The following is a 20,764-nucleotide window of genomic DNA, read 5'->3' as shown; positions in this document are numbered from 1 at the left end:
GGAGGGCACAGGAGTGATGGGGACGCAGGTGGGGTAGGGAGTTGGGGAGGACGTGGCACTTGAGCCCCTCAACAATAGGTGGGCAGATGGCGTGGCTTCTAGGTTAAAAGGGTGGGTCCTGAGGTGAGACTGAGGTACAGTTGTTCCCCCTTATTCATGGTTTCGCTTTTTGCCATTTCAGTTCCTCACTGGAAGCAGGTGATCCTCCTTCTGACTTCAGAAGGCCAATAGTAGCCTAACGCTGTGTCACAGTGCCTGAGTTGTTCCCCTCATTTCTCATCACATGGACGTTTTATCATGTCACAGCATCACAAGAAGGATGAGTATAGTACAGTGGGGTATTTGGAAGAAAGAGACCACATTTATGTAACCTTTATTGCTGTATAACATCATAATTATTCTAGTTTATTCTCAGTTACGGTTTTTTACCTTACTATGCCTAATTTATAAATTAAACTTTGTCATAGGTATGGACATACAGGAAAAAAACATAGTGTGTAGAACATTCCATATTATCTGTGGTTTCAGGCATCCAGTGGGGGTCTTGGAACATATCCCCCATGGATGGGGGGGGGGCTGCTGTGCTTTATCGACCCCTCTGGGGCTCGGCTGCCTGATATATAAAGCAGGTGGGAGAATGATATTGCACCTGGAAGGCAGGGTCCCTGACTTGGAGGAGTCCTAGCCTTGTGGGGATTCAGACATGCCTAGAATGAACACCTAGGGCTGGGTGTTACAGATAAAAGGGGGCGTGAAAAGATAAGGAGGCCTGAAGGAGGCTGGCACACTCCCCAAGGGTGAAGAACCTGGGACAGCAGAGGACAGAGTGGTTGGGGGAAGGATGGAGACTAGTCAAGTCACACAGCAAATCAGGGCAGAGCCAAGATTTGAACACAGGGTCATCTGACTCAAAGCCCAACTCTTTGCACTATATCCCACAACCTTGAATGTGAGGCTGGGGAGAGCAGGAAGACACATGCTGGATTCATAGTTTTGAAACCCAGGCTGTCACCTGACTGAGAAGAAAGATGATGAAAGGCCTGGGTGATGGGGCTGAAGAGGGGACGTCATGTCAGAATATAGTTGGAGATCAAGTTGGCAGGACTTGATGCCACCGATTGAATGTGGAAGCAGCTGGGGAAAGAGGGGAGGCAGACTCCAGTTTGAACACCTGGAGGACAGCCTGGAGGACAGTATTCTCAGCCCATTTCCAGACTGTTGGCTAGTGCTACATCTTCCTTGGCTGACTCAGCCTCTCCCATTCCTGCTTATCCTTGGAGACCCAGCTGCAACCCCACTGTCAGAGCCAGAAAGCTGAATCCATCCACAAAGAACCTTCCAACCCATCTCTATAGCCTCCTTTTCCTGTTTCACACTACTCTAGTGGGTGTCATGATCCCAGGAATGTCATTCAGGCCTGCACATTCGGCAGTTCTTTCTTTGAGCACGAGCTCTGGGTCTTAGCACTCTGGGAACAGGGACTAAGGGCCTGCAGGACACTATGAATGCATCAATGAAAAATGGGCTAGAGCAAGGGTAGCAGATAGTGGTTTCTTCCCAGCTGATTATGGAGGCTGCCTGGAGTACTGTGGAGGGTCCTGAGACTTAGCTGCATCCAGGCTTACCTGCAGAGAGCGTTGTGATCAATTGGTGATGTCTGCTATGAGCACAGGAGGGATGTGGCAGCATGCATGCCATTTATGTGCAATCTCTTAATGACAAGGTCTGTATTGTTTGGACAGTCTATGGCTGTTCTCAGGAAAAATCAAAGATGATGTCCAAGTGTCTAGTATAGCTGAGTGTTAGAAGGGGCTTTTGGGAGAACTGGAACCAGTGTCAGATACAGGCTGTCCTCGGCATTGCATTTTCAACTTTCATACCATTCTCCACTTGTGTCCATTACATAATGATGCCCCTAAACCACCTTTTGTTCCCTGACTCAAGGCTCTCAAACCTCAGCTCACAAAGGGATTTTTTCTAGCTAACGCCTGCCAGCCAGTGGTTTCGTTTTGGCAGCCTAAGTCATTGTCTGCACTGTGGTCTTTGGGCAGTTCATCTGAATATTTTCTTTCCCTTATGATTTTGTTTTAAAAGTGCGAAAGTGAAGGTGTGGCTCTCAGTGGAGGGAGTATCGTTTTCTTCGATGTAATGTGGAAGCAGAGCAAGCATTTAGAACTCTAAACAGTGGAATTACTTCAAAAGAACCATTAGCCATTTAATAAGTCATGCCAGTGTGAACCTTGAGGAACAGTCTTACTGCTGAGGGCATAGTGAGGGCACATTTGGCCAAGTTATAAGTGACCCCTCAATGACACCCTGGTGGCCCAGTACACTCAAAACAGACCAGGCGGAGGGACGCCTGGGTGGCTCAGTCAGTTAAGCATCTGCTTTTGGCTCAGGCCCTGATCTCAGGGTCCTGGGAACCAGTCCCACATCAGGCTCCCTGCTCAGCGGGGCGTCTGCTTCTCCCTCTGCCTGCCACTCCCGCTGCTGTGTTCTCTCTCTTTCTCTGACAAATAAATACATAAAATCTTTTAAAAAAACAAACAAACAGACCAGGCAGAGCATAACCAACAAGTTTAGTCACATCAGGGTGGTCCCACACAGCAGGATAAAGTCCTATGATTTTCAGTTGTTCTTCTAGTTAACACAGTAACATTCTTTCCCTTAAATTTTATGAGCATTAGGGGTTAAGACAGAAATATCATTATTCAGAGCTTGGGCATTCAGGATAATTAATCTTCTGCCATACCACAGAGACAAAAGTGGAAAGTGTGCAATTAAAAGCAATAGATTTTGGCTTCCCCCCTGACTTTTCATAGACACAAGCTGGTTGGCCAGGGTGTGGGGGTTCATTTTAAAGGAAGAGAATCCAGAATTTATATGAAATGCTGAGGATCCATGATAGATTGTGCCTACCAGGCTAAGGGAGATGGAGAGCATAGCACAGCCAGCTCTCTGGGCAGGGACCATCGACCTTATTAATTGCTGGCCTCTAATTTTATACTGTTAATATCAGCCACTGGCTCTTGTTCTTCCATATCTGACTCGCATTCACCTTTTCTGGATTACATGATATATTACAGCAAGAGATTGTTTGAAATGAGTGCATGGCATGTCTGTGGAGCCGACAGTTGATCTGGAAGCAGGATGCTGAGGTGGCTGGAGCAGGGCTGTGAGCAGGCTGAGGAAGGTGCCGGCATTCTAGGTTTAAGGACAATGTCTGGAGGAAATGATCCAGCCCTCCAGTTGTGAGCAGGACCCGATGACATCACCCTCTGCTGATTCTTATTTCTTGTGTTTGAGGACTGGGTTTAGATCCCTGCTTTACCACTTACTAATGAATCACTTACGTTTGCAATTATGTAAAGTACAGCCTCTTACCTTTTAGTTTACAGGTTAAGTGCAGAGAAACGATAGTGGTTTTTTTGTTACTGCTTTGTAGTGTTCCTGTCCCCTTCAGTCCCTCCAATGCGCATATGAACGTTCTTCAATGAAATAATAGGGAAGTTAACACAAGGATTGCTGTGTGTCATACTGTATTTAGTGTTTCTATTTCAATTTTTCTAAGATGTTAATTTATAGGAAAATAAATAATACAAGGGAAAAAAATCCAAGAGGAAATGCTGTATAAATGTAGCCATTTCTATTGTCATGTGTAAAGTGACAGGCATTTAGTAGGATTTTATTCTCTTCTTCCCTCTGTCCCCATTTCCCATGTCCTGAACTTCTGCTTATCCTTTATGGGCCAATACCTGGATCACCTCCTTGAAGAAGCCCTTCCTGACTGCCCCTGTATTTAGTTACTCTTTGTTCCTCCATCCTTTACACTCCCCTGATTATATAATGCATTATCTACTTACCTACCTGTCTGTCTTTTCTACAGTGGGGAAGACTCTTGAAGCAGAAACTTCCATTCAAGACTCGTTCTTATTTGTATATTCCAGAGTTTAGCTCAGTGCTTGCTATGTAGGAGTATTTCGGGTGTGTGAGTAAGTGAGTCGGTAGGTGGACGAGTGAGTAAATGAATAAATGCACAAACTGAGTGAAGGACTGGACTGCTGGTAAAAGAAACCCTGGGTTGAAAAAGGTTTCCACTGGAAGAATTAAGACCATAGGTCATAGAGCACAGGTCCTTGCCTGGGGCCAATCTGAATCTCTGAACCAGTTCAAAAGCTGGACACATATCTGTGTCTGCACCTTTGGGGGAAGGGCAGAAGGTCTGTAGCTGTCCTCAGATCCTCAGAAGTATCCCTGGCCCCCAAATGCTGATCTACACAGATGGAACAGGTAGGCCCCACTGAGAGCACATGACTAAGTTATTACACAAGAGAATGTGACAAAGGAGAAAAAATCAGAGCTGGAGGGGACACCGAGTCCTGCATGGACCTCAGGAGAAAGTGTGGCCCTAGGACAGGAACTCCCAGAGTCCAGAAGGTGTTGCTGTTTCCTTGTAAGCAGTTCTTGTATGAAGAAACGCAGGGAAGATTTTGCTTCTTGCACAGAATCTGTGGGCTGGAAGGGCTGCCCAGGTTCATTGGATCCAATCAGCTGCCTCCAGGCACACCAAGCTGAGATGATCCCCGGCACACACTGGGTTTTTCTTGCCCCCAACAGCTTCCCTCCCTGACTCCTCTCCTGCACTTTTCTATCCTATCCTTGGCTGTGAAAACTTGATTTTCATCAAGAGCAGTGTTTTTCAAAAGTGTGGATCGTGGCCCGTGGTGAATTGTGACCTGAATTTAGAGAGTCATGACCAGCTTTTTTAAAAAAATGAAATAGAATATGATAGAAAATATTGAGTGCATCACACATGGAAGAGTGAGTATTTTGTGAAACACCCTGTTTCAGCCTGGTGTGTATGGGATTTTGATATCCTACATATTTCCTTCTGTGGGGTGTGGTCACAAATGACTGAAAAGCACTGATCTCAAGCATCGTTGTAGGCACTCGCTAGATAATTGCTGAAAGACCCGGCCCTGGAAGGGTCAGTGCTGAGAGATGAGGTAAGAGAAGAAGCTGTGTCAGGGGTGCATGATTCGCTGCCCTGAGAAGTCCTTTGCTCCAGGCCAGAAGTTAGGAGTCTGCCACGTGGCCCCCCACTGTCACCCCTCTTGATTCTTTCCTCTCCTCCCTGGGCAGGTGGTATACGTCACTGCGACATTTCCATATGTCATGCTTCTGGTCCTCCTGATCCGAGGGGTCACGTTGCCCGGGGCCTCCGAAGGCATCAAGTTCTACCTGTACCCTGACCTCTCCCGGCTCTCCGACCCACAGGTAAGAGCTGCTTGCTTGATGCCCAGTTGCCCACCACCACCTGGAAGCCCTCCGCAGGCCTCTGCTGCTAACCAGGGGGGCTCAACAGCTGGCCAAGCATGTGGAAGCCTGTGGACCCCTTCTCACAATAATCATTTTCAATGCATACATTGACATGAACAAAAAACGAATTTGTGACATGGTAGTATATGTGCTTGTTTCTCAGTACATCAAATAGCAAGATCCAGCAATAGGTCTGATAATTTTCATGGTTTCAAAGTAGCGGTGAGCATAAATGGTGTCTGGAGATAGCAAAACTGTGATATGGAAGTATCTGGGATTCCTACTGCTAACAATCTTGTAGTTTGTGGTCTGCAATCATAGTTGAAGGAGTGCTAAATTTCAGAGGTTAGAAATAAAAACAAACTTTTTCTTCCTGCCTAAGATCACAGATCCCTGCAGCCAAGCATTTCAGCCAGAGGAACTGGGTCTGATTGATTTTCCTTGTGGGTTAGCTCAAGAAAGAAAATAATTGGTGAAAACTGGCTCACCTGTTAGTTTTCTCCAGGAAGGCATTGGCTGTTGGGCATCACGGGTAGTGACTGTTTATACCTAAGCTTCTCTAAGTGGGTAGTGGTGGTGTGCCTGGGGGTACATTAGACAAGAGATGAAAACAAACATCTTGCCAGCCCAGGAGTGCTCAGTCTCATTACTTGTTGGAAGCTCCTAGGAACTTGTGAAATCCCAATTCCCAGAGCACAACCCAGACCAATTAAATTAAACTTTCTGGGGGTGGGTCCTAGGTATCAGTATCTTCTAAAGGCTACCAGGTAATTCCAGCGTGTCGGGTAATGTGCTCACAGACGTTTGATGGATGAGGAGACATCCATTTTTTCTTTTGATTGAAGTATACTTGACATATAATGTTAGATTAGTTTCAGGTGTACAACATAGTGATTCAGCATTTTCATACATTACCAGGTGATCACCATGATAAATCTAGCTACTGTCCATCACCATACAAAGTTGTTATATATTATTAACTATATTCCATATAGTGTACCTTATATCCCTGTGACTTATTTATTTTGTAACTGGAAGTTTGTACCTCTTAATCCCCTTCCCCTATTTTGCCTACCCACCCCCCAGCAACTACCACATTGTTCTCTCTTTCTAGGAGTCTGGTTCTGTTTTGTTTTATTCTTCCTTTTTTTTTTTTTTTTTTTAGATTCCACATGTAAGCGAATTATTTGTCTTTCTCTGTCTGACGTATTTCATTTAGCATAATACCCCAGATCAATCCATGTTGTCACAAATGGCAAGATTTCATTCTTCTTTTATGACTGAATAATATTCCATTGTGTCTAATACCACATCATCTTTATCCACTCATCTATCCATGGACACTTGGGCTGCCTCCATAATTTGGCCGTTGTAAATAATGCCAGGATGAACATAGAAGCACCCATGTTTCGACTAAAACAAACATAGATGGATCATGCATTAGAATGTAGAAAGAATCTGCATTCAGAGAAGATGAGCATGCAAGAAATTCCAAGTGTGCTGTCTGTGGCTTGCAGCCAGCCCCTGTTAGGAGAACTTGGATGGAAAGGTTTGTGGAGGGTAAGCTACTGCAGCTCAGCTGTACCTCATTACACTGAGGAAGGTCCATGGTGGAGTGGCAGCGTGTACTCATTTCTGTCTCAGTTTGCTGTGCTGTGAGGGACCCCTAGGCTCAGGGCACTGCCAGGCACCTGAGGCAGCATCCTGAATTGCAAGCAGAATCCCTAGGAAGAAGGAAATGAGCTCCTGACTGTTGGTCTCACCAACTCCAACCCATGATGGCAAAGGCTCATTTGGAGAATCAGTTTTGGAAAACCTATTTCCAGAATCACTGGTCTGTGCATTTTTGTTAGATCCACAAATTCTTGACCCAGGACAGATTTCCTGTTCTTTCCTCTACTCACGGGCTTCCTTATCCTGGTCCCCCAGGTCAGTCAAGAGGTTCTGAGCATCACCTGGAGTTTCCAATCCTACCTGATCTTCGGAACACCCTGGAACATGTTAAAAGTACAGTTTCAGGGGGTATAGGATGGCACCTGCACATCTATATTATTAGAAAGCTGCAGTGGAGATTCTGATGATCAGAAAAGTTTGGCCCAGCCAACACCTATGACCATAGAGCCCTAGCTACATGTATACACAGTGTACCACAGACTCACACCCACACACAGAACGGAGGTGAAGCCAGACAGCCCACCATTCACACTGCCTGTCCTCATCATCCCAGTCCTCTTAGGCCTTGGCTCCCAGGCCAGCACTTACCGGCAAGGCTGTTCTGTGGAATGGCCACTTGGAGTCATGGCCAGCACATTGGGCCAGCAGTCTGGACCTGGCCTTCCTCTGGCTCTGCTGCTGATCCTGAGTGACCTTGGACAACTTCCTTCTTTCTTCCTCTTTCTGGGCCTCAGTTTTCCCACTAATGACATGCAAAGATTGAATTCAGTCAGCAGTTTCAAAGTAGATTCAGAGAATCCTGCATTTTCTGTGAACATGGGTTGGCTTACAGGCCAGAATCTGACTTACAGGCCAGATTCAGCCCTCTGCCCTTTTTTTCTTAAATAAAGTCTTACTGGAACACAGCCATGTTACTTATTTTTTCACATATTGTTTGTGGCTGCTCAGAGGCATAACTCAGAGACAGTGTTGAATAGCTGAGACAGAAACCATATGACCCCTTATGTCAAGGGTTCCAAGACCCCACACACATTGAGTGATTCATTAGAAGGGCTCAGAGGACTCAGAGTGGTTACACTCTTGAATATGGTTTATTTCCATCATCAGTTGAAGTCTGGAGGAATCCATGCATAGGCTTCCCGTGGTATTCTGCCAGGAGGAGACACACAGAACATATTCCTTCTTGCAGCACTGAAATGCAGTGGCATGTGGGCACTATTTCTGCCCAGAGGAGATCGTTCAGGACTTGGGTTTTTAATGGGGAAGATTGATTGATTGACTGATTGATTTATAAAGATTTTATTTATTGTCAGAGAGAGAGAGAGAGAGAGAGAACACAAGCAGGGGGAGGAGCAGGCAGAGGCAGAGGGAGAAGCAGGCTCCCTACCGAGCAGGAAGCCCAGTGAGGGGCTTGTCATGACCTGAGCTGAAGGTAGACGCTTAACTGACGGAGCCACCCAGGCGTCCCAATAGGGAAGTTTTATTAAGTGCACAGATACTTTCTGGCCATGCAGTGGATCACACAGTCTCCAGAATTCCAGACTTTCAGAAGGAAAGACGGTGCTCACTGTAAATTGCATTATTTGTACAAACAGTCCAGGCAGGCTGGCACAGCAGAATTCAGTGCCCCAGGCATACAAAACGACTGTGTGACTTAGTACCACAGGGAACCTCTTAGCTAAGTTCCCAGACACCAGTGAAGAGCCATTCCTGCCAGCAGGCCTTTTGCACAGCAACATCATGCTGACTCTGGTAACTCTTTCCTGTACACCTGCAAAACCTAAAATATTTACTATTTGGCCTTTTCTAGAAAAGTTATTAACCTTGAGCTGCAGAACCCTCAGATGCCTGTAAGGGGAGAGTTGATGGCTTCTGACCTCCACTTGACCCCCCACTCCATCCAGGTTACTCTCTACCTCTGCTGCCACCAGTCTGGCCCAGACACCATGGTCTCCCACTTGACAGGAGCCTCCTAACTGGTCTTCCAGAAAGGTCTCCTGACCCCTGTAGGCCATTCTCCCGCAGCAGTGGAGTGACCTTTTTGAAATGTAAATCTGACAGATACCTCTTTGCTTAAATCCCTTCTGGGTTTTCCTGTGATCTTTGGAATAAGATCCAAATGGAAGGGCCTCCAAGGGCTTCCTTGAACTGCCTCCTTGCTACATCCCACCTTTCTCCCCCTCTCTCAGTTCATTCCAGATACTGGCCTTCTTTCTGCCTTGGGACCTTTGCACATGCTGTTTCTCTGCTGGGGACGCTCCCTCTTTCTTCCCCAGATCCCCCTTCCCCACCTTGCCCCACATCCACTCATATTAGGATTCAGTTTAAATATCATGTTTTCAGGCAAGTATTTCCCAGCTGCCAACCATGCACCCCCTGGGATTACATATTTTCCAAAGCACTTACCATATTTGCAGTGAAATATTTATATATATACATACATATATGTATGTATTACATGTATGATTCACTTAATGCCCATGCATTTGCTTAGTAGATTTTTACTAAGTGCCTACTCTGTATCAGAGATTATTATAGGTGTCAGGGATAGTAGTAGACAGTGGACAAAACAATGACACCTTCCCCCATGGCGTTTTATATGCTAGTCAAGGAAGAAGACAGAAAACAAAAGTAAAAATAAAATATGCAGTCCATTAAGTGGTGACAAGACCCATGGAGACCAAGTATCGAGTGACAAAGGCAGGGCTTGAGAAATGGCTGCAGTTGCCAGCATGGTCACTAGGAAGGGCCTCCCAGAGAAGACAGCTTGGAAGCAAGGGCTGTCTCTGCCTTGTCCACCACTATGTCTCCAGTCCCTAGCTAGCTCAGTGCCTGGTACATAATAGGTGCTCGGTAAGTGTTTGCTGAATGAATATGAGCCAAAGCTATTTTTATTTTTGAAGAAAGGTTCTATTGCTTTAGCTAAAATGTTTTTGATCCACCATCAGTGATGGCAAGGAGATGTGTATGTGTGTGTATGCCCCCAAAGCAACAGTGAGAGTTAATTGTCTGGGGCAGAGGTAAGGATAATGACTGCAAGACGGAAGGATAAACAAAACTCCACGTAGCTGGTGTTTTTTGGAAGCTGGGGTGTGTTGCAGGAAGGGCCCAACATGGTTGAAAAGGGAGGCGGGAGCAGCCCTGACCTGCTTTCTCTCTGCTCCAGGGGGCTGAAAGGTTGGTGATGGGGTGTATAGTAATCCTGATTCTGTGGAGGGGTCTTGACAACTCTTCAGACTTCAGAGGCTAGCATGTCACACAGATTTATCTCAATGTGCAGTGGAAAGGCAGCCTGTGAGTGGGTCAATAGAATCACAGTGCCCCAGGTAGAGTGTCCACTCACTACAGAGATCCAGGTCAGAGAAGCTGAGCTACTTGCCTATGGCCGCACAGCAGCTCAGTGGCCCAACTAGGACTTAGAGCCCAGGGTTCCTGGGTTTTGGGCAAGAGAATACTGAATGAAGGAAGGAAGAATACTGAGGTCTGAAGAAGAAAACAACAGATCCACACCCCCCAGTTCCAAGCATTCCCATTTGTGCACGCCCCAGGCCATGAACCATCAGGAAAGCCCTGGTTTCAATTCCTGTTCTCCCATCACTGGTGGTGTGGCCTCTAGCAAGCCTCCTCCCCTCTCTGGGCCCAAGTCCCCTCTTCCCTAGAATGAGGCTTACAGGTTGTAGTTCCTGCCCCATCAGATGACTGTGAAGGTGAAGTACAATGACCCAGTCAGTGGAGGAATGTTTTTTTCTTTTTATAGTTAGGTATTTGTTTTCATGTGCATTAGAAGAAAAAAAACACCTGGGACATCAGTCAACCACATCAAAACCATGACTTCATAGTTATTATTGCTAGAATGAAACTGTATCTACGTACACTTACACACACACACACATACACACACACACACGCACACACACACCTGTATGTGATAAGGAGCGAGGTTAATTTACAAGCAGATATTCAATATATACTAGAATTGAACATGACCTTGGCAAAAATAGTACCCGGGGAAGATGGTGGGCTGAAGGTTGGGACAGAGCCAGGGCTAGAGAATCATCCTGCGGTAGTGTTAGGACATCAGGTAGCCACATGGTCCTGCTCAAAACAACTGAGGCATGGCTCTCAAAATTAGAGAAAGTAGGTCAGGAGAGCCTTCAGCTGTAAATACTTCATCAGGAGATCAGAAAAAGGCTCAGTCTCTTGGTAGTTTTCTGCTTTGATCAAGTCCAGATGTGTTTGTTTTTCTGAGTAATGATCCTGACTTAGTTTCCCATTTGCACTTCAGACTGTACCAGGAAGAAAAGTTCCCAGAAAGGCCTGGTGGTTTGGCTTGTCCAGGAGTGTGAACACCCTTGTTTCTTGGGAATGATCTAGAAGTTGCAGTTGCTTCAGGCTTTCCTGCAGCTATCAGGGACTAAAGGGTTGATGCTGGAGCTATGAAAACATCTCTTGTGGGTAAACAAATGGGAAGGAGATGAGATGGTGGAGGTGAGCCCCAGGGACTGGGACTGCTTAGAGGGGCAGCTGCCGGACGCTTTCAGGTGTCTGGCCTTAGAGCCCCATCGGTTCCCTGTGCTGCTTTAGCCATTCCCAGAAGTGTGTGTGGTGGGGGGTGGTCTTAGGTGGACTGAGAGCTAGCAGGGGTAAAATGAGCATTTCCTGGGAGTCCTCCCTAGGCTGCCAGCTCTGTGAGGACAGGGATCACGATGGTCCTCTGTACCACTCACCTGTCACCAGATCCCAGCAAAGCTGTTCCTCAGTTTATCCCACTGACATTTGCCGCATGTTTACCTATGCCACAAATTCAGTACATAGAATGAATAAGAGCTCCCCCCACCCTCGTCCCCAAGGAGCCCACAGTCTGGCAGAAGAGGGTAGAGCCTCACCAGTCCTTGACTGGGTGGGTTCCCTCCCTAAAGGAGGAAGGGGTTTGGAGGAGATCAGAGCTTCTCATCCTTCCTTCGGTCTGTTGAGAAGAACATGCACCTTGTTCTTGGTGATGGTCCTCGTGCCAAAGCATGTGAATAAGTCATGCCTTTTACACACTTACACACCATGCCGTCACTTTCCCTCTTTTGCTTCCCAGGGGCTTACGTGGTCGGGGCTTCACGGGAGGCTGCTAGCTGATGCTCCAGGCACTTCCCCCACTCGCCTTCTCTGGCCTGTAGCCGGCAGGGCCAGCCCTGTCCAAGCACTCCAGTAATAGCTGTGGAGCTTGCATGTTACCACTGGAGCTTTACTTCTCTGGAAACATGTTCGGGGCTTTGTGAAGGTTGGCTGCCTGTGCAGGTTAGCCAGGTAGGACAGGCAGTGACCCACGGAAGAGAAACAACACTTGGGGTGCCTTCTGCCCCATAGGATACTCTCGCTCCCTGCAGCCCACATCCTGGCCAGAGTGACAAGGAGGTGGGGCCCTTCCATGATCCAGGATCTCCATGAATTGCAGCCCTGGCCTCCAGCTGCCCATCCCTGCTGCTTCCAAGGGGTTCAGACATGCCTGTTTGTGGTGTCATTTACATTTCTAAAGAAACACAGGGCTCCTGACTGGTGCAGTGCTCCAGACCTCAGCTCCCTGGGGCCTTAGACAAGGGAAAAATCCTTTCAAGGGGTGCCTCTGGCCCCTCTGGGCTTGTGTGGCATTCTGCATGAAGACTAATGAAGTGTTGATCTGGACAGGCAGATGCATTCACAGTGGCCCCCTCCTTCTGTCTCCCTAGCCATTGAGGCAAGAGAACTCCAAAAAGCATGTAAAGAGAGCTCAGCTGTCGGTCTGGAAGCCAAGAACACCTTCCTCACAGAGTAACTATGAGGTCTTGAGAGAGTGTCATGGAAGTTGTTTTAAGGTCTAAAAGGCTGTGCACCTTACTGTTGTAGTCTCCGTGAGAGCTTCCTGACCACCTTGTTTAAAATCACACTCTCCTTCACTCCCACCCTGCACCTCCTGTCCACCCCCCACCTTTGATTCTTGCCGTGACACCTGCCAACATCTAAGACACCTTTCATTTTGTGTCACCATCCTCCCCTCACTAGAATGTTAGCTCCAGGAGAGCAGAGGATGAATCTGTCCCTTTCACTGTTAGATCTCCCACCCCTGGAAACAGTGCCTGCCAACATTAATAGCTCAGTCAGTACTTTTTGGAAGGAAGGGAGGAAGGATGGAAGGAAAGAATTGAAGGAAGGAAGGAAGGAAAAAAGGAGGGACGGACAGTTTTAGGAGGAGCCTATGTGACTCTGTGTTACGGTGACCTAGCATGTACTGCAGTGCCGGGTAAGCTCTCCAGGGACAGGATTTGTAGTGCAGTGGAATCTGGTTTCCAGGAAAGGAAATTTGAGTCTCTCTATTGCCATTGACACAGCTTGGTGTCCTTCAGGCTATCCCTTTACCTTTCGGGACTCGGGGTTCTCACCTGTTCGTTGGGCGAAGAATACCCACCACACAGGGTTCCTGTGAAGTAAGTATGCACATGAAAGCAAAAGCACTTCTAGTTCCCATGTTCGGTGCCCAGCCCAGGATACGGCACACAGTAGGACTCTGGGGACACCAGCGGTGTTCTTCATTTGCCTCTCTGTCACTGGCTTTGGGCAGGATGAGTCAGAGCCCCACAGCCCAAGGGGGAGGCTTTGAACTCGGAACCGAGAGCCTTTAGTATGAATCCAGTAAATTAAGTTTCTCGTCAAGAACTTGAAGCGACCCAGCAGCTTGCCTTCTTTGTCCTCTGGCAATTTGCATTCCTTGGTCTCTTATAACTTTCTAAACATCTATTTGTCTTCACTGTCAGCCCTGTGTTCTCTCTGAAGTGTGAAGTGCTTCCACTCCATTTTTTTCCCCTCAAAATTTTATTTTCTGTCTTTTCAGTCTTTGGGGAATGGAGGGGCTCTTGCAGGAAATCACATTTTCCTTGCCCCAGATTCCTGCCACTCTCACTCTTCATTGTGTTTCAAGTGTGTGTTTTCAGGGCAAGAACAGAAAGGCCTGTCACAGATCCAGATCGCAGGGTCTGCACACGTTCCCCCAGTCAGTCTTTTCTATGAGGGAACTGGAGTCTGCGGCGAAGGTGTCCAAGTTCTGGAGGTGGGGTAGAAGGATGTTCAAACAGTGAGAGCATCTCAGAACACTAGAAATCCACTCCACCTGCCCATCCCAGGAGGACAAATCAGATAAAACAAGACCATTTAAAATCCTACCTGATGAACCTTATGGATGTGCCCATGGAATTTGCTGCCACCTGGTGGCAGTGTACTCTTGTTCCAAATGGATCCGAGGAAAAATGGGCCTCTTGGCCGCTGGACTTTGAAACCATAATGTAAATAACAACATTGACTTACAGATACGTTTTTGAAAATATTGCAAACCTCACTGAACATGAGGGCTATTCCCTGAGACTGAAAATCAATCAAGGTTTCCTTTTGGTATATTTGATTCTAGGTTAAGGTCACTGTTCTAGCAGCATTTATTTGTTGTCTCCTCAGTACCAGGCACTGGGGATACAGAGTCAGACGACATATGATTCTTGTCTTCAAAAAGATGACAGTCTCTTGGGAGACACTCATAATTAAGCCAGCGATAATAGCTGTGAAGAGAGTTACTGGGTTTGGAATTCACCTGACACAGGTGTGTTCTTTCCAGTCACCACGTGAACTCAAGAATTAGAGACACATTGCTGATCTAACTTGCACACTGAAAGAAAGGTAGTGAGCATTTCCTCTTTTCTTGACTGCTTGAAATTCCTTAAGAGTTGCTAGTCTGTGGAATCCGAATTCTGATAAACTCCACAGAGATTCTGTGCCTCTCTGGGGCTCCTCATTAAACTCTTTCAGCCACAGGTTTACTCAAGGGGAGGTTTTGTGAATTTTAGTTCTGAGCTGTTTCAGCAGCCCCTTATTAATCTATAGTCTCCGTGGTTGAAGAATTGCTTGGGTACATATAAGAGTAGTGACACTAGTTATTGTTTCTTGAAGGCTGATTCCCTGACAGGTACTGTGCTTCACAAACTTATCATTTAACTTATCCTATCACTGAATCAGCACATACTTACTGAAAATTATTATTTTCTAGACCCAGACACTAAGTTCTATATGTAAGTACTTTAAATTCTTATGACCTATTACCCTAAAAAAAGTTCTTTCTTATAGGTCATGAGAATTTTAAAACATTTGTCCTAGAGGTTTTTCAGATGAGGGAACTGAGGCTCCAAGAGGTTAAAGCCCTTGCTTTCTGCTGGCAGAGATAGCACTTGAACCCAGGTGACTCTGACTTGGTCATGTAAAGATGCAATCCTGAAACTTTTTGTCCTATCTGATTTTTCTGGCCTTGCTTTTACTTTCAGCCCTGGGCTGCCAATCCTGACTCTGGCATCTTTGAGCATCCCAGACCTACATGACTACTTTGCAAGAATCCTAGAATCTAGTAGCATCCAGTGGGTGTATTCCCCACCCAGTGCAGGAATCCCCTCTGTAGCAACCTGATCAGTTTCTGATTGGCCCCACCTACAAGGAAACCTTTCACTTCCTCTTTAGAACAACTGTCCAGCTCACCTGGTTCCCAATGTTGAGACATTCATTCATTCTTTGATTTGCTTGTTCTCTCTTGATCCATCTGCCCCAATTTGTGCCCCACTTTGAGAGTATCTAACAGGGTTGAACATACTAATTTAAGGCAGCTCAGACAACTGAGACACAAACCAGCCTCCTCTAGGCTAATAGGATAGCCTTCAGGGCGGGCTCCCTGCCCCTTACCAGTATTCCCTTCCTCACCTTGCGGACTGAGGGAGCTTGAGAAAGGAATCCTGGATTATGTAACTTCTGGCATTGTTATTTAAGTGTGTTGTGCTTTAATTCCTTGAATGTGTTTATAATAGCTACTTTAAAGTCTTTGTTAAATGTCACATCTTATTATTAATTATTAATATATAATTATAATTGTTAAATGTCAATCATATTTTCCTGTTTTTGTGCATGCCTGGTAGTTTTTGATTGAATACTATGGACTATAGTTGAATATTGTGGATACTATAATGTATCTGGATTCTGTTATCTTCCTCTGAAGAGTGTTGGTTTTTATTTGAATAGGTATTTCAATTACTGGCTGACATCTTAAACTTATGTAGACTCAACTTCATGTTTTCTTACTGCAGATATATGGAAATCCCAAGCTGTTTCTTAAGACCCTCTAACTTAATAGGACTCAGTGGGACTTAGATTCTAAGCTCTGTGTCCTCTCTAGGGCTTGTCAGGGCTCTACTTCAGGCTTTGTTAGGATGGGTCCAAAGTAGTTCTGTGTAGTTCTGACTCTAGAGCAGTGGTTTTCAACCAGGGAAATTCTCCTTCCTGGGAGACATTTGGCAATGTTTGGAAACAGTGTTAATTGTCTCTGCTGTTGGTGCTACTGGCATCTAGTGAGAAGAGGCCAGGGTTGCTGCTAAACATCAGCCATTGCCAGGACAACCACTACAACAAAGAATTATGGGGCTCAAAAGATCAGTAACGCCATGGTGGAGAAACCTTGCCTGGAGGCAAGGTTCTTGCTCCTAAGTGGAAGTTGTTCTGTGTGTCTCAGCCAAGTGCCAAGGCTGAGTACTTGGTGTTGGCCAGATCTGTCCACTCTTGTAGGTAGGATCTCTAGTCTCCCAGCCCTGCTCTTCCTAACCCCCCCACCCCACCCTGTCTAGTGTCTCTCAACCTACTCTCAACCCCTAGTAGCACTATCTGGCCTTGGATGGGGTCACCCTGGACATTTATAGCTCAGCTGCCAGCCACAGCCTCACAGGAGACCTCCACATGGACATCTGGGGCCCTGCTCTATACAGATTCCCCTTTCTGGTACCCCACACTATAGATTATAACTGTTTCAGCTGTCCCACACTCTGGCCCTGCCTCCTTGGCCCAATGAGACTGTGTTCTACTCGGATTCTAGCCCTCTGACCATTGCTTTGGTCAAGAACATGTTCCCAGGTGGAGTGCTGGGCAAAACCCCCTTGGAAGTTCCCATCTCTTAGGAATAGCAATCTTGGCCTGTATGCTATCCAATGGCTGAAACGGTTGCCTCCTCTATTTTGTCGGCTTTGATGGTTGCTTATGGAGGAGGGCTAGTCTGATACCAGTCATTCAGTCATGGCCAGAAGCACAGGTCTGACTCTCCTGCTTCCTGCCTTCCCCGCCCCCCACTGCCCCCTCCGGCAGCTTCCCTTTGCACTAGGATTAACATCCAAGCTGCTCACCATGGCCCTCTGTGGCCTTGTTCCATGTCCCACATGGCCTTGGGCGTTTTAAGCTCTTTCCTACCACAGACCCTGCCTATCTGGATCACTGTTCTCTCAGATATTCCCATGGCCTGTTCCTTCTTGCCCTGCAAATCTCAGCTCCAAAGTCAGGTTACCTCTGGCAACCTGAGCTCAAACACCCCCACTAAACCCCATGACTTTCACCAAACCCCTGTTTTCTTTTATTCACGGGGCTGATGGCTATCTGAAGCAGTTGATGTGTTCACCGTAAGCCTCCCCGTTAGATGTCGCTCCATGTAAGCAGAGAACTTTGTGCACTGTGGATTCTCCCCAGCACCTGTCGCACAGCCTGGCCCATGTTAGACCCCCCAGTCAATACTGAATAGGTGGGTAGGTGGATGTCATATGGTGGCTCAGATAAAGGACTGCACATGGTCAGGAAAACAAAATTATTCCCAATTACATATCCTTTGGAGACTTTGTGAAACATATAGCCTTTGATTGGATCCTTGAAGGATTGGGAGAAGGCTGTCTGGAGATAAGCTAAGACCAGAAGTAGGAAAGTCTGCCTATATGAAGGGAATGGTCAGTAGCTCAGTGTGGCTGTAGGACGGGTTTTGTTACAGGAAATCATAAGAAATAAGATTGAGACAGCAGACTGAGGCCCCTTCACTGGGAACCTTGGGTGCCAAGTGCCAAGCCCAAAGAGTTTAGGACTTCATTCACTGGCCAGGAGGGAGCTGTTGAAAGTTTCTGGGTAAGAGGTTGATTGGCATGTACAAAGCTGTAACTTCAGAAGATTGCTTAGACAGGAAGGGCTCAGTAGACCTTGGCAGCAGAGTTTTAGACTCAGAGGAGCTGTATTTGAATGCCTGCCTCCCACTCACCTCACTGTGTGACCTTGAGCAGGCACTTACCCTCTCTGAGCCTCAGTTTCCTCTCTTGTAAGCCTCAACATCCAATCTTCTACTCATCTTCCCCCCTTGTAAACATGGTAAGAGTAAATGAATCAGCAATATATAAACTTCTCTAGGGGCAGAAAAAGAGAAAGAAAATAGAGGGAGTTTGGAGGTGAGGAAAGAAGTGGACACATGTCAAATGACCTTGATTTTGGAATGGGGGGACAGAGTAAAGCAAGAAGGAAGTCTGTCTGCCAAGGACAGTGGGAGCTTTGCAAGGGGTAGGGGGCAAGAAAAGTGGCCCTCCATTTGTGACTTCATGGGTTTATGGGCAGATGTGGTTGGAGTCAGTGCCATTGTTTGAATTTGTCTGGCTACTTCCAGAAGCCCAAGAGGTGCTGCAGAGAAAAGAGACATGGGGCTCATTTCAAAGAGATGTCAGCAAACACTGAAAATGCAACTGCTGTCTGCCAGGTCTGACCATGTACTGGGAGTATGAGGGGTGAACTGGGCAGTGCTGTTGTTCTTGAGGATTTTGCATTCTCATAGGGAGAGAGAGATGTCACCAGGAGTGGCCACAGTGGGGGCCGGAGGGGGCCATGGACGGTCATGACCCCAGCTGTACCAGCACAGGAGAGGAGTGACCATGAGCCTGTCTCCAGGGATTCTTAGGTTGTCTTTTGTTTTGTTTAGAATCCCAGCCTTATGTTTATTCATCCAGCAAGTATTATTGAGCACCTACTGCATACCAGGCATTGTGCTGGCTAGGACTTCGCTTTTTAAATTAATCATCAGAAATGTGCAAATTATCTACTCTTGCCGGACATTTGCTGGGCTCTGTGGAATGGGGTGGAATATGTGGATGAGTGGTGTTTTCTAGGACAGGAGTTTTTAATTGGGGAGGGGTTTGGGCCCCCCTCCCCCACAGTTGGGCATAAAATTTTGTGCACTAAGCACAAATAATAATGAACTTTCTAAAAGCAGTTTTAGTTTTACAAAAAAATTGATCAGATACCACAGAGAATTTCCATATTCCTCCTCATCCCTGTTCTGGTTTCCCCTATTGTTTACATCTTATATTAGTGTGGTGCATTTGTTACAATTGAGGAGACAATCTTGAGACATTGTTATTAACCAGTTTACATTCAGGTTCATTCTTTGTGTTGTTCACTGTGTGGGTTTTGAAAAGTGCATAATGTGTCTACCGTGTATCTACCATTACAGTATCATATAGAATAGCTTCACCGCCCTAAACATCCCCTGTGCTCCACCTCTTCATTCTTCCTTCCTTCCCTGGACCTCTGGCAACCACTGATCTTTTTACTGTCTCCATAGTTTTGCCTTTTCCAGAATGTCATACAGCATGTAGCCTTTTCAGATTGGCCTCTTTCACCTAGTAATAAGCATTTTAGGTTTATGCATGTCTTTTTGTGCCTTGACAGCTCATTTCTCTTTATCACTGAATAATAGTCCATCGGCAAGATGTACCATATTTCTTTATTCTTTCATTTATTGATGGATGTCCTGGATACGTCCAAGTTGGGCAATTATGAATAAAGCTGCTAGAAACATTTGTGTACAGATATCTCATTAAGCATGTCTTTCTGTAGAGGAGTCCAGCCACTCTCAACAATCGAGATCCCTGTTCTTGAGTTTTGACCAGAGCTCTTATATAGTGTGGGGGTTACCATCAGATTGCTTGGATTTAAAGAATGGCTCATCCACTTACTAATTATAACCCTGGGCAAATTACTTAGCTCTCTGTGCCTTGGTTGTGTTTTTTTTTTTAATCCGTAACAAGGGTTGTTTTGAGGATTAAATGAGACAGTCCTCATTCATGGTGTGCGTCGCATCATGGCCAGTACATAGTAAATGCTCAATGAATGTTGGCTCTTATTTTCTTTAAGAGATGAATGTGTCTTTGATTTTATTTTCTTGACCAACACTTTAGGGTTTTTTTGCAGGTCTGTTCAGCATAAACTGATTTAACCTTCTCCTGTTCTCATACAGTTTGCTTTTAAAACCCTGTGGTAAACAGGTATGGCAAAAAAGAGAAGATACGCATATCAATGGAAGCTGCTATTATGCGAGGTGTGGTGGCAGAGTTAACTGATATTTTAAGGCAGTAGTCCTAACACCGTACTTCTCAAAGTGTGGTCCTCAGACCACCAGCAGCATCAACCTTATTTGTCAGCTTGTTGAAAATGCAGAGTTTCAGGCTCCATCCCAAACCTGTTCATCAGCGTCTGCATTTTAGCAACATCTGTCTCTTGTTTGTATACATATGGAAGTTTGAGGAGCACTGGTCTGAGAGAGTGTGCAGGGCAGGCTGAGACCTGTCAGACAAGCAGTGAGGGCTGTGTTCAGAGGAAGGAGTGGGGCTGGGACTGCGTGTTGGGGCCACCCACCTGCCCTCACTCACACTCCAGAGCAGAGGGTGGGAGAGATCACCCCAGGAATTCCTGCAAAGACGGCGGGCTATCTCTCAGGAATCATTTGGGAAGAGAATGGATCCCTTCAGGTATTGCCCACCCTTTAGAACTATGCTGTCCATTATGGTAGCCACAAGCCATATCTCACTATTTAAATTTAAAGTAATTAAAATTAAATAAAAGTTAAAGTTCAGTTTCCTCAGTTTCATTAGGCAAATTT

General features: G+C 46.2%; 1 protein-coding gene across 1 annotated transcript in view; it reads left to right on the top strand.

The window, feature by feature from the left end:
* Window positions 1-20,764, top strand: part of SLC6A11 (solute carrier family 6 member 11) — a 123,888-nt gene that overhangs the window by 54,704 nt on the left and 48,420 nt on the right. Inside the window, exon 6 of the mRNA XM_040628449.1 lies at window positions 5,143-5,277. Within this exon, the coding sequence (XP_040484383.1) occupies window positions 5,143-5,277 (135 nt within the window). The remainder of the gene's footprint in view (window positions 1-5,142; window positions 5,278-20,764) is intronic.

The sequence above is a fragment of the Ursus maritimus genome, unplaced genomic scaffold (genome assembly GCF_017311325.1).
Source record: "Ursus maritimus isolate PB19 unplaced genomic scaffold, ASM1731132v1 scaffold_14, whole genome shotgun sequence".
In the NCBI taxonomy this organism is placed as follows: domain Eukaryota; kingdom Metazoa; phylum Chordata; class Mammalia; order Carnivora; family Ursidae; genus Ursus; species Ursus maritimus.
The sequence above is the reverse complement of the archived record's forward strand: the minus strand, read 5'-3'. Positions and strand labels throughout refer to the sequence as shown.